General features: G+C 32.9%; 1 protein-coding gene across 10 annotated transcripts in view; it reads right to left on the bottom strand.

Annotated features, from left to right (window-relative positions):
* The window catches only part of LOC143241526 (tyrosine-protein phosphatase 69D-like), a 354,041-nt gene that overhangs the window by 47,337 nt on the left and 293,711 nt on the right, over window positions 1-12,993 (bottom strand). For all 10 annotated transcript variants that reach the window (XM_076484788.1, XM_076484794.1, XM_076484793.1 and 7 more), the window contains one exon: window positions 8,827-9,120. In XM_076484788.1, coding sequence (XP_076340903.1) covers window positions 8,827-9,120 — 294 coding nt within the window. The remainder of the gene's footprint in view (window positions 1-8,826; window positions 9,121-12,993) is intronic.

Raw genomic sequence — 12,993 nt, 5'->3', positions numbered from 1 at the left:
ACCTGGATGGTCCAGATGGCCTCTAACGTTACTGGCACGATAAGGATATCCCAACGGAGACATTTTCTACACGACACAGTGAGGAGGTTTCATCATGATCTGGGGTGCTTTCTCCCTCCATGGAATAATGGAGTTTCAGGTTATACAGGAGCGTCAAACAGCAGCTGGCTACATTGGCATGTTGGAGAGAGCATCCTTATTAACTGAAGGCCCTCGCTTGTGTGAAAATGATTGGATCTTTCAGCAGGACAACGCTGCAATCCACAATGCCCGTCAGCAGGACAAAGGACTTTTTCAGGGCGAATAACGTGTTTTTTTGGACCATCCAGCGTGTTCGCCCGAACTGAACCCCATTGAAAATGTTTGTGGTGGATGGCAAAGGAAGTCTATAGTAATGGACGTCAATTCCAAACACTGCATGATCTTCGTAAAGCCATTTTCACCACTTGGAATAACATTCCAGCCAGCCTTCTGCAAACGCTTATATCGACCATGCCAAAGCGAATATTTGAAGTTATTCGCAGTGACGGCCGTGCAACTCACTACTGAGACCTCTTGTTGGGCATTTCCTACCCTGTTTAGAACTACTTTTTGGTATGGTCTTAAACTTTTGACCAGGTAGTATTTAGGCCAATTTTATAGTGTTCACATTTTCTCTATTAAATGCTAAAAAGTATTTTATTTTCCTTTTTCTTATTTTCATCTTTCGAAGCTCTACTCAAATAAGTGGTTGAGTCTAACAAAGCAAAATGTATATTTTTCTTTTTGTTCATTGGCCTTAAGATTTTGGCCAGCAGTGTATATTGTTTCATGCACAAGTTGAATACTAGCAATCATCCCTATAACAGCATTCTTTACATTTTATGAAACTGCACAGTGGACAGTCTACGCTATACGAGAGGCAGAGGAATCGAAACCAGGATTGTAGTCGTATAATCACCGAAACTTACTATTTAGCCAATAGAGAGCAGCTAAGACTAGGTCTAAATTAGTTATTGTTCCACAACCATTAACTAACGGTTTGTAAGACACACTACTTTCTTGAAGAAATGCGATAAAATACGAATTTTTAATGCTTTGAAATATATAATACGTTGTTTTCACTGTTACGTTTAGGGAACATTTTTATAATGTCGTACAGAATATTTAATCTAGTCAATTACAAAAACCAACAACTTGGAGCTCCCCTTTTCCTTCAGTGGTTCAGATGTAAGTTTAAACGGTTAAACATTGGTTTTCGATGCTCCACTAAAACTGATAAATACTCTTGACATGGGGTCAAAATAGAATTTTGAAATTTGAGAAAATAATGTATATACTATTTCTAGCCTTGTGTTTTTACTGTTTTTACAGATCCTAGTTGTAGGCTTTAACATACAATCGTTGTATATTGATTAAAATTGTTTTATATTGTTTGTTTGTTTTTACGTTTCTTCATCTGATCTTGTCGTAATTTTCTTGGTTGAAGAAATTATTATAAAGTTTAAAATAAACTCAAGACATAATAATAATACAGTCATGGCCAAAATTTTTACATATTTTGCAACGAATGTTGCATATTATAATTTATTTCGGAAGATCCTTCAATTTATTATGTTACATATTACGATTTAGTAGACTAAGAGTAACTTATATTGTAGTTTAGATTTATAAGTTAATTAAATGTTGATACGTATCGAATTTATGATATCTGTCAATAAGAACGATACACACAGTTTTCTTTCTTAAAACAAATATATTTTAATATACAAACAATAATGCAATTTAAAACAACGGTTATTACAAATAATGATTTATATACAAACGTTTTACAAACTTACAAATAGTATCGAGTCTTCTATCTGATCCGGAACTTCCATGATATCTTATCGAGGGTTCACGACGAGCGAATTAATTACAAGTTAATGTCGGTAAAATTTACTTAACAGGTAGCTAGCTCTTCGCTGGTCAACGTGAACTTCTCATCATTGAGGTTATAAAGTGTCTTCGTAAAAATACCAACGTCCAATGTTAATCTGTTGAAGTTAAACGATTTGTAATGTTCGAAATCTACAAACGTTCTGGTCAAATACCTGTAGTATCCCGATTGATAATCGCTTATCACAGTTATAGCTTCCGATGGTTATACCATATCAACTGTAGCAAACCAACAGCAATATTAAACTGTCTCTTCGTGTTGCATTGGTTACCTTTTATGAGCTTGAGAGTAGAGTTTCTGGAAATTTCAATTGGCAACAATACTGGCAGTTACTAGTATTACATTTTTTTATTCTCACACTCTAGAATCTTTTACAAATTTAGGGAATATGAGGGAATTTCACAATACATATTTAACGGTACAGGTTACACGAATTTCTAAATATATATTAAATTGAAACAAACACAGGTATTAAAATAAATATATAATAGTAAGTCGTTACACGGATAATATCATTACCATTAAGATGATATACAATTAATATTGTGAAACTGAAAAATGCGTGTTATATGAAACAGCTTCATACATAAAATGTATAATTAAATTGGTTTTATGAACATTATGTATAATCTATTAGAAGAGCAAAAAATTCTATCAGACCCCTGTACAAACGTGTAATTCAGCATTTCACCTATCACAACAAAACCTTACCAAAACATATATACTGACAAAATATAACATCTATTTATTACAAGTAGCGAAAATGTAATCTCATATCAGTTCATATTAAATATTCAGTACTTGGCTGGTCTTCCTCGTGCTCTAATAATTTCCACTAGGCGACGTGGCTTGCTGTAGATGAGGTTGTTTATGTAACTCACCGTAATTTGATTTTAACTTGTCACTGGAAAGCGCTGCATCTCGACAACAATAACTGGTTAAGGCAGTGATTACCAATTTTTCGGCTCAGTTTTGCTCAATAGTTCTCAATGAGATTATTATCTGAAGACCTTTCTAACCATAACAATCTTATTATATCCTCCTGGTCAAGATAATCCTGTTCAATACTTGCACTGTGGTTCGTAGCATTGCCATTCTGGAGCAAAAAGGTATTGTCAAACCTTGCATTAGCATATAGCAGAAATATTATCTTTATGTGATGCTTGTAGGAGGCGTCATTAACGTTTCCCTGTAGAATATGAAGAGCAGTATTTTCATCGGGATGAATAGCTGTCCAAATATGTACTGCACCACCTCCTGTGTGTTCCTTGTGGGAAATACAGTCTTCCATCGTCTGTTATATAAGTAAACGACAAATACGAACCCTTAAATCAGCTGTAGCACGCCGAAAGTACGACTCATTTTAAAAAAGATGACATATCGCCAGCGTCTTAACTAAGTTGGCATGCTGTCTTGCCCCAGTAACACGATGACGGTGGTGAACTATGGTTATAATCAACTTTCAGATAACTCTTCATGCAAAATACCATCGTTTTGTCAGTTTCCTATTCATTGTTTTCCTGGATACTCTGAAATGAATGTATTCATGCCATTACTGTCGTAAAGAGCTGCAGTTGCAAGATTTCTTTCGAGCTTTATTAACCTGATCATAACACGGTCACCTCGGGCACTCGTTTTTGGGCGTTTATTAGTCGATTATCTTAGAACAACGTTTCCTATAACCCGATGACGTTTCAGGATTTTGGATGTAATACACTTGGGTCGCCCTACTGTTCTGACAATGCCCATTTGAGATTCATACCATTTCTAGATAGTAGAATAACTTGACGTTCCATAACTTCTGGCACGTGACGAGGTATGACTCTACACCAACTACAGAGAAATTGTTTGAACAAAGCTTTGATCTGTTTCGGAAAAGATTATACCAAAAGCATGTCTTTTTATGCGAAACATATGCACATGTGTGTTTTGACTAACAAATACTCAAAACAAATTATACAGATCAAAATAACAACTTGTACATGTTTGTCCGGTCATATGCTGTCTTCTGTGTTACTTCTCAAACGTTTACTCAATAACTGCTCCTTGCATATAGACAATAAGATCAATATAGAACAGTATGTAAACTGTACATAAGGTTAAACGCTAATGTAGAGCATTCTTAACGAAGTCTTTAAACTAAACTCAACGCCTTTATTCATGAAGAAATTCATGGTTTAATACTTCCATTAATTCCCTTCTCAAGTATCTCCATGGAGACGAATGCTAATTCATTTTACTTTATCAATCAGAATATACGAGATGTTGAAAATTCACAAAAATGGACCAAGACAATATAAACTATAAAAAACATTCATATATCTAATAATCAGCGAAGTGAGCGAAAATTCTGTTGCTTTGCAACCGGAATTTTATTCATCACCTGATAAAATGAAGTGAGAATGTGGTGGCTCCAGCTTCCAGTTTCCGAAAAAAAACAACAGGAAAGCGCTCGAAAGCTATGTTACTCGAATATCGTTTATTTTGTTAAATTTATTAATATTATTATTTTAATGACAAGTTTTCGTTTTTATATCATATGGGTGAATTTCTGAAACACTATGTCCAATCAGATCTCATTTATATAAATGTTATTAGAAGACGTTATTACTGTAAAGCCCAAATGAATAATCGAATAAAATATGCATTTGTAATTATGTAAATAAATGACTTCAAAATAAAAATACCTAAATTCGTCGACGTTTTTATTTTGCTAGAACAGTGCGATAATACATAATCATTTAACATTACATATTTTACGAAACAAAGATGAATAAATAAACAAATGGAACTCTAGAGCTTTTAACGGCACTTCAAGCCAATTTAACTGGTTTACCAAACTGCTAATAGAAGTGCTTAAAGCATGCAGAAAAAGTCTCTGTTTCGAGTACTCATGCAAAGCTGCACGAAGGCTACATGCGTTAGCTGTCCCTAATGTTAACCGATAAACTTGGTAAAGTAGCTAGTCAACAGCGCCCTCCCTCAACTCTTGAGATACTTTAATAAAATATTGTTCCAATGGCCATCATTCTTATAACGATAACCCCACCCCTTTACTTTCATTGCCTGTAAACGAGACGCGAGCCACGGAACCTATGATTTACACTCCAGCATACGAAAACGATGGGCTACTAAAAATAGTTGAAAATTTCTGGATCACAGCAATCCAATTAGATCACGTACTTGTAAAGTTTTTGATGCAACTCCATTGGATTTGAATGTTTAATCTGTTTTACCAAAATGGTTTTGGAAGTTGACATCCACGCGCTGTGGAAGTCTGTTAAAATGTGTGATATAAGGCCGACCTTGACGATCATGGCAAAACCTTTTTTTATAATGAAAACTGCGGTTGGGTTATCATAGCTTTAGTAATTGATGGTAGAAAATACAGTTTCAATAGTATCATGACACCTGGAATATTGTTCTTATAAAGTGTGATTAACCCTCAGTTACCTTTTAGGGATATTTTCGCTCATAGATACATCTTTATGCTGCAGAGTAAATTAACGCATATGTATAAAGTTTTAGGACGTATAAAAGTTTGTCGTAAACATGTTTGGTTTGAATTTCGCGCAAAACTACCCGAGGGCTATTTGCGCTAGTCGTCCCTAATTTAGCAGTGTAAGACTAGATGGAAGGAAGCTAATCATTACCACCCACCGTCAATTCTTGGGCCAATCTTTTACCAATGAATAGTGGGATTCACGGTAACATTATAACGCCCACAGGGATGAAAGGGCGAGCATGTTTGGTGTGACGGGAATTCGAACCCGCGATCTCGGATTACGAGTCGAGTGCCTTAACCACCTGGCCATGCCGGGCCAGTCGTAAACATGAAAGCGAAATGCAGCTAAAACTGGAAAACAAATAATCATATATTGTAATAAAGCCGTAACAAATTTCGATTATGGTACCCGTTAAATGATTTATAGAAACTGATAAAAAGTTAAACAGAATGGGCTATCTGTGCTGTGACCAACACTGGTATCGAAATCTGATTTTTAGCGTTGTAAGTCTACAGATGTACCGCTAAGCCACTTGGGTAAATTCTGGAGATGCAACGTTCGAGATGAAATTATTACTATGTGTAATTATTCAAATATAACACATTACACACGAGTAAGGAAAAATAATCTCTATTTCTGGAGATGTTTCGTGTCATAGTAAATGAACTTTTCAGTTTAATTGTCTATTTTACGAATACCAGTTACGATAAAGATGTGTTCGTTTCCATGAATATTTCTTTTTATATCTTAAAATATCGGCTAGCTAAAGCACTATTTCTTTTATATATATATATATATATTTTTTTTTTTTTTTCCTTATGAGAATACATAATCATGCGTTCCTCTCAAATCAAGAACACAAATGTATGCGTACAAGACAGAATACCGCTTGGCTCTAAGTCTTATATCGACGTACATGCAATCATAATCGTTAAAGGCAGATTTACAATTCAACTATAAAATACTAGCGGTGGATTTACATATATCATTGTACCTGAAAATACCCTATTAGAAGTCAGCTTTTCAAACAAATGCCCAGAGCACACACTTTAGTTCCCTAGTTGTTTCTTTTTTCTTTTATGCTTAGCTGACAGTTCTTTAAAATAACTTATTTCAAAAATTACTTTCCGAAGTTACTTTTATAGAACGTTTCATAAAAACAACAAACGCACATTCAAATTACAGACTGAAGATTACCAACTCGTATTCTTCAGATGTATTTCATTATTTGGCGTTACAAAACGTGAACAAAATATAGTTCTTATATTTATTTGTTTTAGTAATTAGGCTTGACTTACTTTTCTTGCAAAAATAAATTGTTTTCAAACAATTACCGTTAACAGCAAGGTAAAATTATATGCTACGTAACAGTTATTAATAGCCAAATATGGTATTTAAAGTTAACACATGAAAAACACATGCAACGTATGAAACCGATTAAAAAATGTTAGAGGACAGCCTAATTACTGGTTTTTTTCTGAATTCCGATTGCTATCAAATTAAATAACTGAAAAGTTAAAAATTTAACTAGTAATTTTTAGCACGTTTTCCTTTTCTCATTTACTGATTAATTTAGGAAAAACAAGTTATTTACTTTTGTGTGCTGATGTATAATTACGAATGTTTTAATTAAGTTATCAGTAAAGAGTTGTATCACGAACTATAGGTTAAAAAATAATATGAAATGAAGGTTAAAATATCACGTCATATTTATCGAATACAAACATTTCTGGCAACATTTTCTACCTTCTTTTGTAACGGTGCTTCGAACTGTGTGACAGTCTAATATGTTAAGTCGACCACTACCACAGAAGTTACGTACCCCCACTCGTAACAATAACAACATCATATTTTATTATTGTTATTTAAACATTCACCGTGTTACTGGGTTCTGTAATGTGACATCATCAGTTAACCTTAAAATGGAGTAATAGTAGTAATTAATATGAAACGACGTAAATTTGTACTCGATGTGGGTAAATTAACCTTTTTACTGCCAATATGTAGACGTTAAGCTGACACTTAATGTATCATTTCATTATCCACAAACGTTTAACAATCTTCTGTAAGAAAAATAATCCATCATAATCGTAAAGGTGTTGTAGACAACAGTATTACAATTTCGTAGAGAACGAGCTTACGATGGTGACAAACAATACTATGATACTGAGGATACCAAATAATATAACTTCGAGTGTGGAATATTTAATATTATCCTAAGTTGAATGATTATGAACAAGTAAAGCAGTTCTTTTATATCGTGTACAATAAATCTTCTACAATGAACTATTTATTCATTTACAACTGAATGTAGTTTCTGATATTTTTAAGGAACCGTAAAAACACAAAGCAAGTAGAGTGAATACTACCAACTTAAAAATAACATGAGAAAATTTTTGGACGTCATTCTTCACAATATGCGTGTATATATTTATTATGCGTGATATATATCTAAATAACAGAGATCTTTGTAAAATTTACTAATGTAATAAATCAATTTAAGTGTGGTTTCACTCGTGGCATTAAAACAAGAGTTAATTATGTCTAGGTATTAACTGTGTATATGATTATTAAACTTTCTACACACTGTTTTAATTACTATAACTTTATCATCTACACGTTTCATAATAAATACAGGACATAAACACTATGTCATGATTACAACCTAATCATCTAAATGTCTTATTCAAGAAAACGTCACAAGTTCAATCGTACTTTATGAGTCATAGTAAAACATGCTAAATATAGAACAGACACATTTTATCATGATTACAACTCTATCCTCTAAACGTTTCAGAGATGTTCCAAGTTGCTGGGCAAAACACACGGTTTTGAATCGAACTTACGTATGACAAGTAACTTACACTAAGTTATAGTGTTTAGGTGGACAAACATTTAAGCACTGGAAGATAAGATAATAAAATAAAGCAAACTGGTGGACTTGGAGCATAATGTTATATTTGATTATCTTCAGTTATTTCAAAATGCATTTTAAATGTAAAGGAAAGACTACAGTCTTATGTTCTCACAGCTTGCAGAAAAGTAACACTTAAATGGTGATAATTAGTAAATATTTCTAAAACGTAATTGAGATAACGTAGTCACCATGATATAATTTTGGTATGAACTATTATGTTTGATTATTTTTAACAATTAAATGCTTGAGGGATTTTTTTATGTACAACAGTCGGTATTTTAAGGAATTCAACATTAGTCTAAACAAGGAATCAGTCACCTTATCTCTCTCTCTCTCTCTCTCTATCACACGAAAGTTATAGTGAGGTAAGTTACCAAGTAGGCTTAGCAATGCTTATGTTATAATAAAGTTACCAAGTAAGCTTAGGAATGTTTAAGATAAAATTAATTTAATAAGAAACTAGAAATTATGTGTATGCGACTTACCATCGGCGGGCATGGTTATGTTGAGATTTTCCCAGTCGCTGTACCCTGCGTCGTTAACTGCTGCTAGCTGAAAACTGTAAGTCATGGCCGGCGACAAGTACCGTACCGTGTAGACTCTCAGGTTAGCTTCGATATTGTTGTCCACGTCGAGCCAATCTGCTCCAGTGCTAAAGTTCCGCACTTGCAGGTGAAAGCGCTTGACTGGAAGATTTCCACGGTAGCAAACACGCCAACTTAAATATGCTGTCCGTGGGTCCTTTGCTTCCAAACTATCCAGACACACTTCAGGGGGCTCTTCAAGAAACAGGAGAGATATCAAGTTGGCATCACGCCAAATCCAAATCTAGTATAGCCTACTTTCTTCTCCCCACAGATCCGCACACTTCAAAGAAGGCACGTGACAAATGGCGTCCGTAGCAAGTGATGTGAAAGAAATCAGTTAAAAAAATGTGCTGCCTCGTGCCGATGACAAGAGAGATACTACCAAACAAAACTGTGTTCTTCGAAAAAGCCAAATTAGAATGGACGACCTTTTTATTCTGATATATAACGTCATAACACAGACATAGTAGTATTTGTACGTAATGAACTTACTTCATAAAAAATGACGTCATCAACATTTATGGCTCGGTTTAAGATTAAGAAAACTTGAAAAGTGAACATGAGATAAATTTTTAAACCATCGTCGTTAAATTGAGTAAAACTTTCCTTAACGTTCGTAGATAAATCATGAATAAAGTAAAATGGCGTACGATATCATTAATAAGTTTGGGTGTTTTGTTTTCTATTATTATCATATAGTCACTTAAAACCTTGCTTGAAGTAAATTTTTACGTTAATATTACAACTATTACAAATTTGCATTGGTAGTTCTCTAAAATGTAAGATGTAGTTCTCAATTCTTTCGCTATTGTGTAAAATTAGTAACAACCATAACAACAGAATTTTTTCGGCTCGTTTGGGTTGAAAAAACAATCCGTTTATACATATATACTTTTCTCTACAAGTGGGTTTTCTCGACATCATTGAGGTTTTTTTTCGGTGTAATGTAGAAGTGTAGTAAAATAAAGAAATCAATGTTTTTTAAATGTGTGAAATACCACAGAAGTGTTTTAGCTTTGTGTCCAGCCTCCTTTGTTTGAGTAATTGTAAGCCAAATTATATTATCACCCTAAAATCTTTAAAAACACAAACACACAAATGTTTTGTCGTTTAAGTTCAGATGTAAGCGAACAGTATCAATCACTACTTAAATCTACTTCTTCATATTTTGTAAATGTTAAATTCCATTATTCCAAATTGGATAACTGTTAAACAAGATTGTATCATTAACCTTTACAAAATTCAAATACAGAGACGTCATTTTATATCATCTATGGTTAAAGCACATAGCTTAAGGTTCTTACGTGAAAGGCAGCTTGAAGTCTGCATTTCGAATCTATACCTTACTTAGTAAATCCGCTAATGCTATACACTGCTGTTTATACTTATGAAAAATAGACCATAGAGAAGACAGCTACGATAAGAGATTAAATGTTACGCTTACGAACGCAGCCACAGTCCGAAATCCAGAGCTTTATAACAGGGCCATCATGCGCTCTAGTTTGAAAAAAAATCAAAATAATAAGTTAAACATAAAAACTCATTTTCAGTTGTTTTTTAACCAAAGAGTTTTAGTTAGCTTTGGTATTATTTGCTGACAGAATACTAGTTCAAAATGTTTTCAAAAACGTTTTATATCAATAGAAAGACTTAACATTAAGATATCAATACCTTTTCATTTTTTATTTATTTTAAATGACCTGCTAACTAAACACAGATGAACTTTATTCTTCCAGCATAACACTCAAGAAAACAAACAATATTAACTTATATGTGTTATTTTTCATAGCTATAAGTTAGTGAAAGTATTTCTGCATCTAATAGTTGTTATTATGATATGCAGATATATTTCTTATAGATGATATATAAATTACTAAATTCGTGATATCAAAGTATGATAAAGCTTTGCGGGTTTTTAGATAAAGTTCAGTCAATGCGGCAGAATTATGCCTCGATTGCAGTTTTAATAATTCAGATATAGGCCATTTTCTTCACATATTATGTGAAATTGGCTTGTTCAAGCACACAAACACACGTGTTATACAATGCAGGCAACAAATAGTAGTGAACAATATAAAATACTTTTGTTCTAAACAACGAATATAAATAAAAGAAAAAGATATTACATATGTTGAATATTAAAAATCAGTGGAACCATGTTTATGCTGAAAAAATACGAAAGAAGAGATCGTATACAAGAATGAAAGAAAAGTTACAAAATCTAGATTTCATTACACACACACGCAAGCCTTCGGAGCACATAATTGGAACTTTAGTACCCCTGTAAGAAAACTGGGTATGGTATTACTTATTGATGAAATAATGTATTATTGTTTAAAGTACTCACGCTTTAGCACTAATATTGTCATAAACTAGTATGTGAATTTATTCATTAATATTTGTTTTTGCCACAAGGCTAAGAGCATAATAAGCCATTTCTGAGGAGAATAACATTATTTATCAGTCACTGAATATATTTTGGTCTCGAGTTATGTGGTTAAAGTTTTTTTTTTTAAATTTCAAACCTGTAAACAAAAATATATTAATTTACCAAAGATATAGCTTACTACAATGAAACATTTGAAACTCTTAATTACGTTATGGAATAACTTTCTGGAGCTCAGATTTCATTAAAAACTTATGATAAGCTTCGCACTTTGAGAAAATTTCGGGTATTGTTTTGAAATTTATCTCGAATTATGTTATAAAATAAACAATGTATTGAAACCTAGTTAATACAGAAAAGCTAAATAACAAAAACTTAGTACGTCTATAGAAGTATTCGTAATAGTTTCGTTAACATTTTTAGTTATCAACATTTATTCTTTAGTGTATGGCTTGTTCTAGCACAAATTAGCGTTATTGTTAGGCCTAAACCGAAATTGTATGTGGTGATAAAGTGGGAAAATAAAATTGGTCAATGATATATGCAAATAAACTGTAGTCGATATACTTAACTTTATCGCCAGAGAATAAAACACATCCTTTTACATTATATTTGGTATAAGATTTTAAAAATGTCACCAAGTTTAACTGAACTGACAGTTACTTCATTCTCATTGATCAATATTTTATCAATCATATAACAAAATACAGCACGCAAGTAAACGATATTGCTAATCACATTTAACCGAATACACTTTGACTAAATAGCTTTTAAATATTTAGAATAAACTTAACATCTTAGCGTATTGTCACAAGCCAACCTAATAGTGAATGAAGTTGGTACTTTCATCAGAAGGGACAGGATATTTCGTTAATTAGTCCTAAAAAGATTACATGATAAATTAAGTCCTAAACAAGGCACACATTAACTAACTTCAATAGTTATCTTTGAACTAACGTTTGACTATTTAGCCCTAAACAACACACATGAAATGGGTTCAGTGGTTATCTCTTACCTAACATTTGATTAATTAGCTCTAAACAACACATATGAAATGGGTTCAGTGGTTATCTCTTTATTAACATCTGACTAATTAGTCACAGATAAACGTTCCCTTCAGTAAACAGAATAATCATTGTCTTAAAAAACTATTGTATTAACTTGTCCAAAACCAGACTCCAATGTAGTAAGTTACGAATCATTTCCCTTAAACAAACATAAGGATGTATTTAGGTACTGACAATAAAGTTATGAGACAGATCTGTGCAAAGGTGTTAGGACGAAGTAAAGAATTAGATTTTAGGCTTTTAAAAAAACAATGAAAGGTAAATCAGAGGTCATATACCAAAATTTGTTTTAACCTTCATATTTAGTACAACTGAAACTCTACGGAATTTCTTGAGTTCAGCAAACAGTTAATATTTGATGTCCCCCTTTTGATTTAATAACTACAGACAGTCTTTCAGGCATTATTGCAAAATATTTAATCAAAGTGCCTTTTAGAATTTACTACAAGTGTCTCTAATACACGCCCATAAAGTTTCTTTGGAAGTAACTTTTGATTTGTTAAGTTTGTGATATAGCAAATCCCAGATCTGCTCAAATAGTTTGAGACTGGTGCTCTTGTGGGAGCCATTGCATCATTTGAATGACTCCAGCAGCTTCTTTCTTATCTGAAT

This window comes from Tachypleus tridentatus, chromosome 2 (assembly GCF_004210375.1).
Source record: "Tachypleus tridentatus isolate NWPU-2018 chromosome 2, ASM421037v1, whole genome shotgun sequence".
Taxonomy (NCBI): Eukaryota; Metazoa; Arthropoda; class Merostomata; order Xiphosura; family Limulidae; genus Tachypleus; species Tachypleus tridentatus.
Note: the sequence above shows the minus strand (reverse complement) of the source record. Positions and strands in the feature narration are given on the sequence as shown.